At 42.4% G+C, this 17,495-nt stretch overlaps 1 protein-coding gene across 3 annotated transcripts in view; it reads right to left on the bottom strand.

Moving 5' to 3' along the window:
• vav2 (vav 2 guanine nucleotide exchange factor) overlaps positions 1-17,495 on the bottom strand; it is a 271,051-nt gene that overhangs the window by 14,014 nt on the left and 239,542 nt on the right. For 2 of the 3 annotated variants that reach the window (XM_080756556.1, XM_080756555.1), the window contains exons 9-17: positions 17,379-17,478; positions 14,951-15,046; positions 8,322-8,390; positions 7,924-8,010; positions 4,327-4,412; positions 3,264-3,396; positions 2,572-2,586; positions 2,129-2,238; positions 439-540 (exon numbers count right to left, since the gene is read on the bottom strand). In XM_080756556.1, coding sequence (XP_080612682.1) covers positions 439-540; positions 2,129-2,238; positions 2,572-2,586; positions 3,264-3,396; positions 4,327-4,412; positions 7,924-8,010; positions 8,322-8,390; positions 14,951-15,046; positions 17,379-17,478 — 798 coding nt within the window. The remainder of the gene's footprint in view (positions 1-438; positions 541-2,128; positions 2,239-2,571; positions 2,587-3,263; positions 3,397-4,326; positions 4,413-7,923; positions 8,011-8,321; positions 8,391-14,950; positions 15,047-17,378; positions 17,479-17,495) is intronic. The other variant, XM_080756557.1, reaches the window with a different exon arrangement.

Here is a 17,495-nt window from a genome sequence, read left to right on the forward strand (position 1 = left end):
AATACACAAAAGCAGCTTGCTTGATTAAGCCATTCTTTGACTTTAAGGTATAACTGGAAGGCAGCACTGGCTATACAATGATGCAATCGCAACTGTCAGCGCTGCTAGTGCAGTGAGTGCACGCACTGGGAAGTGGGAACAATTACAATTATGGGTCCTGGAAGGGTCCTCGACACACACTGACACAGCCTGTCAATCTGACACACACACACACACACACACACACACACACACACACACACACACACACACACACACACACACACACACACACACACACACACACACACACACACACACACACACACACACACACACACACACACACACACACACACACAGATCTCAGCCAATCTGATCTCAGGTCAGAATGGAAAACTGTCAGGATGTAGAAGACATTTTTAGAATCTGATCTCAGGTCAGAAATGAACACTGTACCTCAGTAGCATCTTGCAGGCTCGACAGTTGGTGTTCTTATCAAACGTGTGCATCTGGAAGTTGTGCTGATTGGCCGTGGCTCTCTCAGGCTTGCTGTTGGACCTTTGGTGATTGGACAGGACATAATGATCGATAATCGTCAATGAAATTGAACTGATACGGCCAGAGATAGCAGACTGTAAAAAATGTGATACTTCATCCATGAGCAGCCAGTTAAATACATAAGTACTTGCCCTTGCACTTGCCCTAGCCTAGCCCCTTAGACAGCACTTTATGTAGACTTAGATAGTATTTTAGACAGAATTATAGCTCGTTACGTAGACAGCACTAGAATTGCATTTCATGTAGTCATAGCACTTTATAGTACACACGTATATTGTATAATATAACATAGTATAGTATGTATAGTTGACATAGATACTCCACTGTTACGTTCTTAGTTTATACATGATTCATGATAACTGCTTTTTATATATGTGATGTATGCCATGCTTTTGTTTTTGCTTAAATGTAAGTCGCTCTGGATCAAGAGCGTCTGCTAAATGCCTAAATTGTAATTGTACAGTGTATAGGCTACTGTACATAATAACAGAGGGAGCAATAATTCTATTTTACATAATGATTAATGAAACAAAATTAAAAAATAAATGCATCAAAATGCCACATTTCCCAGACAATACAATACGACGAAAATCTCGATTAAGTACTATAGTGTACAGGTACGGCATGTACAAATAAAAACAGAGAAGAGAATATGCATAAATATGTACCTGTGTGGTGCAAGCATAGTTGTAATGTATGACCTCCGTTTCCTAGTTATAACGTCGTCAGAAAACCTGAGCTCTCTGCCTCCCGATACTCACTAACGTTCAATGTAGTGTAATCTCAATTAAGAAAAAAATAATAATAATTGCCCAACCAATCCCAATACTTTAGGGCAGTGCCCTAAAGTATCGGGATGGGAAATATTAGTTTTCTAAGCACTAGGTGAAGGTTTATCTGCAGGCATTTAATCGAGTAGAGTTCTCGTCACTACAGTGACTTCAGATGCCACCAGACACAACAACCCAGTGTTGTTTTTGGCAGCAAATTTTAGTTTTTTAGTTTTAGTCGTGAATAGTTTTCATCACATTTTAGTCACCTGAAATGTATTAGTGTTAGAGTCTAGTTTTAGTCGACTAAATGTCATAAGATTTTAGTTGACTAAATCTGCATCTGCTGTTTAAAATCGGCTGTTTATATAGTCGACTAAAATGTGCTTTGGCGGGCCTTGATGCCGTCGTAATGACTGATTTTACACTTGTTGAAAATAACAGATCTACAAGCTCACAGCTTGTAGATCTGCTATTTTCAGTGTAAAATGACTTATTTTTTTAATGTTTTTTTGTGGCTTTCGCCTTTATTTTTTATATATTTCTTTATGGAGGGACAGAGAGTAGGCTGACAGGAAATGGGGAGAGGGAGATGGGGGGGTGACATGCACCTCCCTTCCTAACATTTTAGTCTAGTTTATTTGTTGACGAAATTGTCAGTATATTTAGTCTTAGTTTCAGTCATCGTAGTTTAGTTTCCATTTAGTTTTCGGCACTGACGGTGCTGATGTTGGTGTGTCAATTCGTCACTGACGGTGCTGATGTGTGTCAATTCGTCACTGACGGTGCTGATGTTGGTGTGTCAATTCGGCACTCACATGGCCATCTCAAACTGCTCCATCCACTTCCTCTTGGTGTCTTCGGTTTTGCAAAAGAACTGAAAGCCTTGCTTCCCTTGCAGGTGTATCAGGTAGAAGCCGTACGACCACTGGCGAGATAACAGAGTGAGTGAGGAACGAAAGGCAGACGAGAGAGAAAAATTAAGGCCTGTGACAGAAATAGCCATTTTGTATCGCATGTAGCTAGCCTATATTTGACTTATTTTAATATTTTCTAAATTCCTTCAGTGTTACAAGATAAACTCTGCGTGCTTTAGCAATGCAATCTGCCCAAAAGCTGGAGCGGGGAATCCCACAGCCAGTGGGGTGGACATGCGAATCACAGCATGACACCCAAAACACAACACGACTGCCAACACTACAGTATAGAGGCTGCAATGAGAAGGATATGAGTCAAAATAAGGGGGTCAACTTCAGCTTACCATTTTTCCACTCGACTGGTAAGCATGCAAAAAGAAAGACACCAGAGAGGAGACCCAGTTACACCATGCAACATGAAACACATGCAGATTCAAAAACCAAACAAAGCCAATGTTAAGATTGGTTGGCGGAATGCACTGCGATTGTGGCCGGTCGGTATGTTTGTATGAATCATAAATGACCGCGTCGTCACTTTTACATGGTCTTTAAAAGCATGAGAGACAAGCACAGTGCATATCAGACGCTGCTATGCATTACTGATGAAGTAAGTAAGTCAAGGACACCATTTATAATGACTATATATGCAGGATATTTCATGACCTATAATGACTACAGAATGCCGTCGTCAAAATTTACATGGTCTTTAAAAGCATGAGAGACAAGCACAGTGCATATCAGACGCTGCTAAGCATTACTGAAGTAAGTAAGTCAAGGACACCATTTATAATGACTATATATGCAGGATAATTCATGACCTATAATGACTACAGAATGCCTACTACAATACAAAGTGGAAGCCCACCGCCATGAAAACACTCACTTCTAAGGTCAGAGGACAGCACGGGCACCTGTCACAATATTGTGTGTGTGTGTGTGTGTGTGTGTGTGTGTGTGTGTGTGTGTGTGTGTGTGTGTGTGTGTGTGTGTGTGTGTGTGTGTGTGTGCGCGCCCGTGTCCAAGCTGGGGGTCTTACCTTTTTCATGTCTCTGTTGTTCATGGGATCGTCGGACATTTTATAAGACTGAAGTTCTATGATCTCTTTAAGCTCATAGCTGTAGCCTTTCCTCTTGCAGACAATGACGACTTTGTCAAACAGGAATATATACCTATGGACATAACGTTAGCAGACATTAACCCATTCTGACCTGAGATCAGATTCATACGAGGTTTCCACTGGACACACACTGGTCTGATTAACCCATTCTGACCTGAGATCAGATTCTAAAAATGTCAGTCGTTCTTCGATTTTTCAAAAATAGCAGATCTACAAGCTCGTAGCGCGCCACCGAGTGGCGCGCTACGAGCTTGTAGATCTGCTATTTTTCAATAGCTAAAGCATAACAGAATGCTAACACAAAAAGGGGGACCCGCCCAGAATGTGTTAATGTTTTATTTTATTCTATCTCCAATAGTTTTGGACCAGACGACAACAGAGAACGTTCCAACCCATGACAGACCTCTTTCCTCGATGTTGCAACTAATATAAAGTAATAGCTTCACATCATGTCCAAATGCAATAATCTGCATATAACGTAAGAAGATGTTGATTGCATGCATTTTGCACATCATCTAGAAGAATGAATAAGGTTATTACAAATTGCACAACCGTTTTTATAAACAGTTTGTTTCAGGATTTCTTTCCACTATTAATGTCATAACTTGCCATGAAAAGTACCGGTAGTTATAGCTGAAATCACACATTGATACAGTACATAGTTTTCACGTTTTCAAAATGTGTTCACCCGAGTCTGCCAATACATCTCTTTACTTCTTGCTAAATAAAAAAAATGTAAGTGCATACATTTAAAACAATGCATCTAACATTATCAAACATTGTTTTCTTTTGAGTAATATGTCTAATGTAGTAGACATTATTATTACATTATTGTGATGCATCCTGAGCTTGTAGATATGCCATTTCTGGCTAAAGAGATTTGGTGTAGAAGGAAACAATGAATTGGACCAAGAACAGACCCAACTCAGGTCCCTATAAGTACAGAGGGGGTTTAAGTGGTTCACTTTACAGAAGAACTCACCTGTCCTGCTTTGTTCGGTTGACAATAGAGGACACCTTGATCTCTCCGTCTATCTTTGGCCTGCCATACTCCTCCAGTTTCACCTGCTGGTTAGGCCAGAAAAACATGCGAGGGTCAATTCACTGCAAAACACAGCTCAGCTCCACATGCATTATCCACCATGAGTAATCTATAGTTTCCTCTTGGAATGCGTGTTAAATGGTAAAGGGTGCATTTATATAGCGCCTTTTATCCAAGGCGCTTTACATAGATTGTGCATCAATTCACCCATTCACACACACACACACACACACACACACACACACACACACACACACACACACACACACACACACACACACACACACACACACACACACACACACACACACACACACACACCGATGACCGAGGAAACCATGCAAGGCACCAACCAGCACAGCAGGAGCAATTAGGGGTTCAGAGTCTTGCTCAAGGACACTTCGACCCCAACTCTGGGGGGAGCCCACAGGGTTCGAGCTGGCAACCTTGCGGTTACCATCCAGCCACTCTACCCCTGAGCCAGTGTTCTACAATGTCCTTGAATATATATATATATATATATATATATATATATATATATATATACGGTCTATCTTCTTAATGTATTTTTATTTTGTTCACACAGTTGTCTAGGCTCCAAAAGTACAATCACTTCACTTACACCTGCAATGTAAGGGCATGTGACAAAATGCATTAATGCTCGTCCATGTGGATGCCCAGGTTTCAGGACAATTAAACGGCGAGAAAAAGAAGGCCCACACACACACACACACACCGGCAGAAAGCTCTGCGTACAGTATATTCATTCACTGCTTGTCAACTTTTCGACCAGGTCAGATCTTCATCAGGACCTTAGAGCCTTCTCTACGGAATTTGTGCGGAATGTATTTTTCTGCTCATGCGACAATAGGAACGTTCAACCTTGATGTGTCCCCATTGTGTTCATATTCTTTATCAATGGTCAGCGTGTTATGATGTATTGCCAAAGAAAACCCGTTGAATGAATAGCCTTGAATAAACTGCTCAGATTTATTCTCACTTTAAAGTGAAACTATGACTAATGTAAACAAAACCAACGAACGAACGGCTACACAGAGACGTCGGAAATCCTCTGGCAGTCCGTGGCACAATGGAGAGCCAATATTTATATAATGAATACATTTCTTTAAAAGAATAATAGTTGCTTGGAAGTGACAGACAGACAGACAGACAGACAGACAGACAGACAGACAGACAGACAGACAGACAGACAGACAGACAGACAGACAATACTCTAAGCCAGTGGTTCTCAACCTTTTTCAGTTCAAGGACCCTCAGTTTGATATGCACACAGTGGCCCATTTGATAAGATCTTTTATCTCTCAAAAGTATTAATTTATTCATTTAATGACTCTTGAGAGTGTAGAAATGGAACCAAATGGACCCGTAATGGGCCCATTTGGTTCCATCTGTATACTCTTCAGAATGACGGGCCCATAAGGGTCCATTCGGTTCAAATCTATTATGAATCATTCAGCTGTGGACCCCGCTGGAACCGCCCTCAAGGACCCCACGCTCCAAGTGAATCAGGGTGGGGTTTATTTGGGGGGGGGGGGTTCACCCTAAAGCACTGACCTCTGCATTATTTATGTTACAGACCGTGCTGCTATGTGATGCCTTCTGTATTTCACACGGCCTTGTGACAATAAGGGTTGTGCTTTGTCAGGGATATAATGAGAAGACAAGGAAAGCATTTTAAAAATGTGTTCCCACTGGCCGGGGAGGGCTACAAAAAATGAACTGGCCTTGACAGAGAGGGGTGAATTGAGGGGAGAGAGAGAGAGAGAGAGAGAGAGAGAGAGAGAGAGGCAGACAGAAACAGAAAGAGCATGTAGGGGGGAGATTCGGGCGGCAGAAACTGAAGGTTCCCAGTTCGATCCAGGGCTCCCCCAGAGTTAGTGTCAAAGTAACCTTGAGCAAGACACTGAACAATTAACGCCTAATTGCTCCCGATGAGCAGGTTGGTGCCTTGCATGGTTTCCTTTACTTCGCTGTCAGTCTGTGTGTGTGTGTGTGTGTGTGTGTGTGTGTGTGTGTGTGTGTGTGTGTGTGTGTATGTGTGCGTGTGTGCGTGTGTGAATGTAATGCACATTGTAAAGTGTTGGATAAAAGCCACTATATAAATGAACCATTTATAAAGAGACAGGCAGGCGGACTGTAAAAGAGTCCCATGAGGTGACGTATACGGTAAAATAAACTAGTTTCTACAATCCACCCAACGTGTCTCTTCATGCTCTGGAAGGCTGTGTGATTTACAGTATTAGAATACATGATGACTACTGCAGAAAACTGGCACAGGAACATGACGCAAGATACTGTAGAAACTGTGGGGACATTTTGAATTCCACACTGGTGGAGATACCGTATATTAAACCCATTTCCAACCTTATCGTCATATTAAAGGACCACTTCACCACTTTTCAACCTATCTTCATATAATAGGTCCTCACTAATAATCATGATAAAATGGCACGATTTTTTTCTACTCAGTCTGTGTCTCATAGGAGGGCTGTGGGCAGTTTAGAAACCGTCTTCCAGTGACATCATCATTAGGCAGATCTTTTTATAAACAATATTCTTTTTATTCGATTTTCATTATCGCGAGAACGATGGCTTCCATTTTCGCATTGCAACTTTTCAGGACTAGAAAGCCTGCAGTTTCTATTAGCTTGTATTCCCCATCGATGATGTCACTGGAAGACGGTTTCTGAACTGCCCACAGCCCTCCTATGAGACACAGATCGAGTAGAATTTTTGTTTTTTTCATGATTATTAGTGAGGACCTATTATATGAAGACAGGTTGAAAAGTGGTGAAGTGGTCCTTTAATGGTCTTCAATATTGCTCACTATAAGATTGCGCCATTGCAAAATGCTAAACGCAGCCTGACAATGTTTTCGAGGGGGCGCTAGACACTCCGATGCATGTCTTTTGAAGATTACGTCGATATGACAGCCAAGTCTATGGGATTCCTAATGTTTGTTTAGAGCAGTGGCGTGCACAGATAGACACTAGGGGGTGCTAGAGCACCACCTGCCCTTTTCCCTCTGTAAAGCAATGTGCCCTTTTGAAAAAAAATATATAATAAAAAAATTATACAGTGTACAGTATGTGGACCAAAAAAAAGCCTCCAATGTATTATTTATGCCCCAAAATCTATAAATATCACACTATTAAGGCAACCGGCCGGTTCCACGTGCTGCACAATGTGCCCTTTTCTCACTTGAGCACCTGCCCCTCTAAATGTAACGCCACTGGTTTAGAGCACACACAAATCGTTTGCCAGCCAAGTGAACAGACTTTAATGTTTGTTTAGGGCACTACATGACGACATAAGACGCCACGAGGCCGATATAAATACAGTGTGCGCCCCTCACATTTTTGTCTCGTGAACAGTTGCAAGTGGATAATGGTGACTAACGGACTTGAGCAACATTGCAAACGTTCCGTCAGGCCCAAAACACAGTCCTATATAATGTGTACGAGGCTGTGGTTGGTCGAGGAGAGGTCACATGACTTCACACGACGGCATACTTACGAGGTTCTCAATGCAGTTTTGGAATTCGCTAATTTTCTTCAGTGTCTCGTTGTCCCTCTTCACCTCGTTGATGTACATGGCCAGGTCCTGGAAGAGAGAGAGAGAGAGAGAGAGAGGGAGAGGGAGGGGGGTTACCATCCTACTGTAAATCATTCTGACATCTGTCATATCATGACAGATTCACTGTGAGCTAAAACACTTTCTATAGCTTTGACCTGGAGCACTGCGGAGCATGAGTGCACACACACACGCACACGCACACACACACACACACACACACACACACACACACACACACACACACACACACACACACACACACACACACACACACACACACACACACACGCACACACGCACACACACACACACACACACACACACACACACAGTCTGACCTGCATAGCCTCCAATGCCTCCTTGAGTTGTTGTCTCTCCGGTCGGTCAGCTGAGTGACTTAAAAGTTCCTGAGGAGGAAAATAGATACAATGTAATGTTATGAATTTTGATGATGTATTTATCTTGTGTACACGCCCGGCCTACATTGTTGGCTCCCGTCATTTAAGACATATTTCTGGGTCAAAAAAGAAGAAGCTTTAAGATCGGGTGATTTGAAGTAAATGTTAAAAATACACAACGGAATAAAGTCGACCTCAACTGATCTCAACAGTGATCACTTAAACAGAACAACGTTCTTCGTGCCTTTTTATTTTTTTTTATATTCAGGGCAATTATATGAAAACTAAATTCACACTGAACATCTCTGACTATATAACCACAACCACAGTGTGTTGCAACAGATGAGCACAGAGATGAAACAGCAACGCAATTGCAATAGTTCATGAATATTCCTGTCTGTCTCATGAAGTGCTTCATGAATTGCATTACACCATAAATATATTACAAATGGCTTAGCGGTCTAGGCACCTTGGCTGGTAATCCAACATGACACTGACTATGTTGCGATCTCTCTCCCCATTTCCTGTCTACCTACTGTACATCTGTCGATAAAGGCAAAAAGCCCCAAAAATATATTGGGGGGGGGGGGGAAATGAACAATGTGTGTTTCACTTTGCTCTGGTCCATAGCCTTGCTGCCGTTGCATTAACCCATTCTGACCTGAGATCAGATTCTAAAAATGTCTTCTACATCCTGACAGTTTTCTGAAAAAGCTATGTTTCTATGTCAGTGGTTCTTCGATTTTTCTCAAAAATAGCAGACCTACCAGCTATTGTAGCTTGTAGATCAAGATCAAGGGTTATTCGTCTTCACCGAATCCTCACGCAAACGGCATGCATGTCAGACTAACTGTTTGACATGCATGCTGCTTTGCGTGAGGATTCGGTGAAGACAAAATGTCAAACTAATTGACATCTAACCGCTTGTTAGATTTTCCTAACAAGCCACCATATTTTCAAAAGATACCCAACTGCAACCCACGACTTTGGAAAAGAATAGGAAAGTCTTTCAAGGTCTTTCAAATGTAACTAAATTAAAATGTTTAAGAACCATTGTGTTCAAAGATGCAGTGGTGGAAAGTAATTGCATTTACTCAAGTGTTGTAGTACAATTTTGAGGTAGTTTTACTCTGGGGACGGGCAAACGCTGTCTTTTAAAGTGAATGCGTATTGTGGCTAACAGCTTTCATGCCTCAAATTATAACTGGGAGTCTGTCTGGATTACTGACATCATATGTTTCTAGACAGTTGAATTGCCAAACTGCCATTAACCACAATAGTTAAACAATGTTATCTGATTCTGCGCTACTTTGTGATGTAATTCTCGTGAAAAACGCTTGTCCGTGTTCAGTGACAGAATAACCAATTGTCTCTCATTATCCGCACTTTGCGTTGGATAACTTGCCCAAGCACTGCAAATTGAAAAATCCAATCTAATTAAAATGAACATTATAACAGTACACGGTTAAAGTAATGTGTTTTAATGAGTTAATTCCACTTCACTTAAACTACTCTCAGGTGTGAAGACCAACCTTGACTATTGGACTCAGTTAGACACATCCATTAATGATCCAGAGCACACACACCATAGGCTCCCTTAAATAACATTGAACAAACCTTGGAACAAAACAAAAAAACATTAACAGTTATACTGCGTAACCCGCGTTCCCCGCGATTTAATCCATGTGTCGGTGCTGCGCAATACGCTAAACCCGCTATTTGTTTAATGTGTTTAATTCGCCGTTTTTTTAATAATTAAAAAGAAAAGAAGCGGATTTGTCGCGGACCTGCAGTGACGAGGCCGTCGCGTTATGGCGACGAAACCGGAAATCAAGCCATGCTCTGGGCTGCTATATATAGGGCTTCTGCGAAAATGAGTTCAATTCAAGTGAACGGGGCGTTTGTTTGGACTACAACATGCTGTGGAGGCTGTGTTCGTCTCGCATCGTAATGGCGGCGTGTTTTTCTCTTCAACAACAAGGACTTATTTGAGTTTAAATACAAACATCTTTCTGAAGACGACAGCGATGCAACATCATATAGCGGTACTTAACATACTGAGTTATTACATGCTGCATTCAAGCTTTGTCCAAATACGAAGGCTCAATAATATATCCCTGATTCATCGAGCATTCACTCAACCTGAGCCTGAGACAATAATTACTTTTAAAATAATCACATTGACTGTGGATTTCCGAGGTGGCTGCTTCAGTATAAAAGGGCACCTTTTCAAACGTGAAGCGATTCGACGCGACAACGCACAAGCGTATTAATTACGTGAGTGCGGTCCCGTGAATTTGTTGCTCGTTTCGTGCACGCGCCCGCGCGACTCACCAGACCTGGATTCGGTTTAGTTTTTTTTTCTTTCTTTTTTACTCTTGCGTTAGTCGCGCCCCCTCTTGAGCAGACCTGTAGCAGAGCCCTCGTTGATCCAAGGCAACAACGTGTGGCGCGTTCCTCGCTTCCCGTTTGAAAGGCCCTTAACCCATGTTGGTGTTAGCATTATGTCGTGCTTTAGCTATTGAAAAAAATAGCAGATCTACAAGCTCGTAGCGCGCCACCGAGTGGCGCGCTACGAGCTTGTAGGTCTGCTATTTTTGAAAAATCTATCAGAAAACTGTCAGGATGTAGAAGACATTTGTAGAATCCGATTGTGGAAACACCACACCGAGATCTACACCACCCAGAACATAAAGCGAAGATGTGCCCTAAGGCATGATCGGACATTGTGTAGGTGCCACACGCACACGCACACTTTTTATAGACTTGTCAGTCTAAAAATGCCCCGAGGCCCTCAGCGTACAAATTATTCACTGCAAAGCTATATGGGATGCGGTGAAATGGAGTGGGTTTAATCCAATGACAACACGGCTGATTTGACCTCAGTGCCTTTGACCTACCAGGTCTCCGTTCAGTCCGTGGTGGTGGACAAAAAGTACAAAAATTCTTCTTTCTTTTTAATATTATTTAATATTATCATTTAACCCATTTAGGCCTGAAGTAAAAAAAAAAAAAAAAAAAGTCTCCTGAAAGAATATATTCAAAGATGTGTGCCGCATTTTTACGATTTTTTCAAAAATAGCAGCCACTCGGTGGCGCGCTATGAGCTATTTTTCAATAGTTTAAAACTAGGGCCGGGACTTTAACGCGTTAATCGAGATTAATTAACTACAGAAAAATGTATCGCGATTAACTACAGATAAATTAATTGCACCTTTTTGTTTCCCCCATAATAAAGTTGTTTTTATTTGTTTTCTCATGCCCAGCCATGCAAAGCACATTTGAGTATTCATATACACACTGAGACACTTTATATAGGCACTTGCTGCCTATATATATCACCTGCCTATATATCACTGTTGGTGCACTGGAAATAATAAAAAGTCCCCCAATTCTGTGTTGCCTATAGAACTGGAGGTCTGAAATAAACAGTAACATTATGAAGTACATTTTTGTGATGTCCCTGAGATGTACTTCATAATGTTACTGATTTTTTTTCAGACCTCCAGTTCTAGGCAACACAGAATGGGGGGGACTTTCCTATTATATCCACACAACAACTCTAAGGTATATTAATGACAGTAAAATGTTGAAAATGAGTGGAATCCCGTAGTCACTATTCACTGGGATACCAAAAACATTTGAAAAAAAGGTTTCTCACTGTTCTCGGGTTAAATATTGATAATGCCCTCCGCGTCATCAGTGCCCATACCCGAGGCGGGGGTTGGCGAAAGGGCCTTTCTGTGTGGAGTTTGCATGTTCTCCCCGTGTCCCCTAGGGTAGATACCCTCACAAAAACATGCCGTAATCCTGGTCTCTAAAACTACCTCCCCCTGGCCAGCCGGGGCGCCTGATGGAGGGGAAAGGAACTGGTCGGAATAACGTGTCCCTTCCACGCGCTACGTCCGGCCGGGGAAATTCCCCTCTATCAGGTGAAAAGAAGCAGCTTGGACTCCTCATGCATAGAAGGAGGCATGAGGTCAGTCCGCTGCCCCCCCAGGTTGGCAGAGGAAGTGTAGCGCCCAGGATTACATTAGATAATTGGCACTGGGTGATAAGAAAAATTGGGTTACAAAATCGTGGGATAAAAATTAAAAAGAAATAAATATTGATAATGCCTCTGATTAATTAGATAATTTTTTTTAATCGAGTCCCAGCTCTAGTTAAAACACCAAAAGGGGTTCCCGAACAGAATGGGTTAAAAATCTAAAATAGAAGATAAATAGCGGATAAATATATACTGTAGCACATAATTATGCAAGCTCACAACGTCACTTCACACAATCTTCAAAGTGTTGATTGATTTTGAATTACAAAAACCGTTGTGAGAACTGCTGATTTAGAAGGCCTTTGTAGAATCGGCCTGAGGTCTTAATTAAGGGATGGAGCTCAAAACCCGATACCCGAAAAAACCTATATTATATTGAGTAACCGGTATCAATAAACTTTGGGCTTATCAAGCCTGTTATCGAGCATAGCGGCCCATGACGTCAAGTTTAAACAATTAAGACAAGAGGCAACTAGAAATACACTGTGTAGAGCTGCTAACTACCATTTATGGCATACTTGTGCGCAAGCAGAGCGCGCCATGAGGTGCGCTCACCACTGCTGGTACGACTGCTGCTCTGAGTCCTAAAGCTCTCTGCTGTCTGTCTGGGTACGACTGCTGCTCTGAGTCCTAAAGCTCTCTGCTGTCTGGGTACAACTGCTGCTCTGAGTCCTAGAGCTCTCTGCTGCTGTCTGGGTACGACTTAGCTCTGGTCCATAGCTCTAATGCGTAGCCTTAGAGCTATGTTACTTTCAACTTCCGCCGCTCGCATGAATGCAGACCAGCCTCTACTCTTTAGTGTAAATAAAAAGAATGTTTTTGCTACTCACCAAAACAAAGGCGGGTTGTGTCATTAGAAAGCCTACTTTCCTTAGTGGAAGCACTCTGAGCCCCCCACCACACGTATAAACTGTACTTTTTGGGCAAAAAGGGATTTTGTTTCCACCGGGAAAAAAACATTTTTAGTTACTCCGCTGCGCCCTCTACTGATATTGCCCAGAGAACTGCCTCATAGAGAATATTTTTCCTCCGGTGAAAAGAAATCCCTTTTTGGCCAAAAAGTACCGTTTATACGTGTGGTGGGGGGCTCAGAGTGCGTCCACTAAGGAAAGTAGGCTTTCTATTGACACAACCCGCCTTTGTTTTGGTGAGTAGCAAAAACGTTCTTTTTATTTTCGCTAAAGAGGAGAGGCTGGTCTGATTTTGATTTGAGATTTAAAATTGTAAGTCCCATAGCCTTGTACTGCAGGGCAGAATCGTAGAAGCAGTAGAAGGTTATGAAGCAGAGCTAGGTACGACTGCTGCTCTGAGTCCTAGAGCTCTCTGCTGTCTGTCTGGGTACGACTGCTGCTCTGAGTCCTAGAGCTCTCTGCTGCTGTCTGGGTACGACTGCTGCTCTGAGTCCTAGAGCTCTCTGCTGTCTGTCTGGGTACGACTGCTGCTCTGAGTCCTAGAGCTCTCTGCTGTCTGTCTGGGTACGACTGCTGCTCTGAGTCCTAGAGCTCTCTGCTGCTGTCTGGGTACGACTGCTGCTCTGAGTCCTAGAGCTCTCTGCTGCTGTCTGGGTACGACTGCTGTACAAAAAATGTACTCGCAGTACATTCTCATGTACACACAGATCATTCCTCGAAGCCTCACTCACACTCAGCTGGCTGGCAGAGAACTCTCACCTCCACCCGGGTCCAATTAAGTGCAACCTCATAAACCCAGGCTCATCCATAATAGAGCCGATTAGTCAATTAATCATGGTGGAATTTATAGTGCCAGCCAGTGCCTGTTTTATAGATGAACGCCCAGGCAGGAGGTCGTGCATGGGACAGGGACGGGGAAAGGTCATCTGGTTTACAACTTGGCAAACTTGTGTTACTTGTTCACAGAAGTATGGGGCTTGCAGCAGTGCAAGTGCAGTAGCAATTCACGATTCAAAATGCAAAGAAAAGTTCAGTAAAATAGGCAAACATTAAAAGTTGACAATGGGTATAGGGGATGCTTTTGTACCTTACTGTACCAGCAAGGCACCCTAAAAGGGCGAGGTCGCGCTGAAACAACCAGAGCTATACGGTACATCTTCATATATGCGATATGGACTGACAACCGTATTCTATGGCCATGCGCATGTATGGGAACGACCGGCTTCAACTGCCAATCGACAAGCTTGAAGATTGGAATATCTTTGCTATCGTTTCGTTTTCGTTTATAATGACATATGCCCCCCCCCCCCCCCCCCCAGCATTAACTCTTTTAGCGCCAGTTTAGGCTTTGAGTGCCAATTCTCCCATTATAAAGAAAGAAATAATTTCTAATTATATTATGCATGTAATGTGCATGTCATCACCTCTACACCAGATTAGAGGAATTTTCAAAATATATGGATGAAAAAATTAAAATAAAAAATAAAATCCCAAGGGAAGACGTCTTGACGCCCCGTGGCATCCATTACTTAACAGGCAATTAGACGTCTTGACGTTTATGGCTACTAAACAGTTTTAAGACGGTTAGGTTGTGACAGTCAGGCTCTCACCTTCAGCAGCAGGTGGTACTTCAGCACCCTCTGCATGGGAACCACCAGGAGGTCTTGCAGTTTAAACTTGCCCTCCTGGACCTTCAAAGTGCATTCCTACACAAAACACACAGGACACATTTATAGTGACAGTACAGTACAGTACAGTACAATCCCTCTGTGTTCATTTAACCCATTTTGACCTGAGATCAGATTCTAAAAAAAATGCCTTCCACATCCTGACAGTTTTCTGAAAAAAGCTATGTTTCTATGTCAGTCGTTCTTCGATAAAAAAAAAAAATAGCAGACCTACAAGCTCGAGCTACGAGCTTGTAGATCTGCTATTTTACACTCAAAGTCAGTGTTACAGAATGGACCCCGTTTTCTATACACTCTCTCCGAGTCGCAGACCCGTAAGGGTATACATTTGGTTTCGATTAATCTTTGTACACGCTCGAGATTAAATGAACACGGAGGAATTTTGCTGTGTAGGCCATTCATGCACATCATGTCATTGTGCCACCGTGGCTCAACAGTCAACACGCATCCACGAGACATTCCTAAGAATCCATCATCAACAACGACGACAGTGAGGGCCTCTTCAGTCTTCATTCTTTTCTTCCCCCCGTACCGTACCGCCCACCCCTGGATAGTGCCAGCCATGCAGCCACTTGTACCACGCAACAATTTCACCATTTATGCTGAGTGATAAATTCCTGTTCAGGAATGAATTCATCACACTCTCTGTGACTGCTATAGGGGCGGGGGATGGACCACAAAGTGAGGAGCGAGCGTCCCCCAGTAAGGAGTTGAAAAAGGTTCTGCCAACCTTGTATGTCCAAAGCTATGTTTTAGGACATGGAGGGGAAAGAACCTGTGTGTTCCAATGGCACCAATGTAGTAGTGGTGGTAATGGTTAAATAATAAATATGTATGAAACCACAGAAAGACATGCACTTTTAATTAATTTTGACCTGAGATCAGATTCGAAAAATGTCATCATGACAGTTTTCTGAAATAGCTATGTTTCTATGTGAGCCGTTCTTCGACTTTTCAAAAATAGCAGACCTTGTAGATCTGCTATTTTTTAATAGCTAAAGCATAACATAATGCTAACACCAAAAGGGGTTCCCACCCAAAATGGGTTAAACCGGTGTCCTTGTTTTAATTGTCATCATAGAAACAATTTAAATAACCTTCCAAGAATAGCAAAACTAGCTGAAAATACATAGTATCGCTACTTTTGCGCAACTCTGTCATACGATGAAATACTAATAAAACGGGGCATTAATTCATATGAAAACCCACACACAGATGACATGGAGATACAAGGTTTCTTCCCGACAGTGATGAAATTGTGTACTCTGACCGCACGAGAGATCATTCAATTCATCAGTGTCACCCCCGTACGCCTCTTATTACAGCGATGTGCTGAGTAAAAGACTTTCAGTGTTCACTCTCCTACACGTCTCCACTGTGTGATGAAGAAGACAACTGCAATCCCTTCTCTTCTTTTTATTTATTTGAAACCTCAGGTTTTTGTACACAAGGGCAGCGGGAAGCCGATCCATTTCATGCCGTTAAATGTTAATACCAAAGCCCCTCTATTTCTGAGAGAGAATCTCGGTGTGAAGCTAATATCATTTAATCACCTCCGCTTCGTCAACAGTTTCCACTACGCCTTCTCTCTCTCGCCGTGCTGAACACCGTGCTTTAGCTTTTAATCCCTCTATAACGGAATTGTGTTTAGCTTTTTCTTGAGCATCAGTCCAGACACGTCTAAATGGGGATTTTGGAGTGGCGAAATAGATGGGGGGGGGGGGCAAAGGGCATTAGATATTAATAGTACTGCAGTGAGAAATTACGTACCCTAAGTTCTGGTTGGAAAAGGGGTGAAGTAACCCATTTTGGGCGGTGTTAGCATTATGTAGAGCTTGTAGGTCTGCTATTTTTGAAAAATCGAAGAACGACCGACATAGAAACATAGCTTTTTCAGAAAACTGTCAGGATGTAGAAGACATTTTTAGACCTGATCTGCAGGTCAGAATGGGTTAAGTACCCAGAAGACTTACTGAAATAGGACTCATTTTGCACCTAGATGCTTGCATTCTGCATAGAAATGATTATAGAAGACCACACACGCACACTGGGTTGACTTGGTGATCCGATAGCGCTACGTCATTATTTGCCAGACTAGAGTGCTGTCGTTCCCTGTAGACTAGGGTCACTGGCATTTGTACACAGACAGAGTTACATTAACTCTAGATCTGATCGCATATGACAAAATATAAATATGCTGGCGGCAGCACAAACAAAAAGGACACTGACAGACAGTATCTCAAACATTACCAGCCAACAATAATAGTGACATCATTTTTTTTTTTTCTTTCTCACTTCTGCCGAGTGAGTCGGATGAATTGCACTGTTATCTTGAGTGGGTTCATTATACCTCTACTTTCATCTTAACGTCTTCCCGCGTGGCTATGAGGTCATCCAGTGTCTTCTGTGCGTTCTCCATGTGACTGCAGTACTGACCGTAGATCAGCAACCTGGAGGTGGACAGAAA

Source organism: Protomyctophum bolini, assembly GCF_963924005.1.
Source record: "Protomyctophum bolini genome assembly, chromosome: 22".
NCBI lineage: Eukaryota > Metazoa > Chordata > Actinopteri > Myctophiformes > Myctophidae > Protomyctophum > Protomyctophum bolini.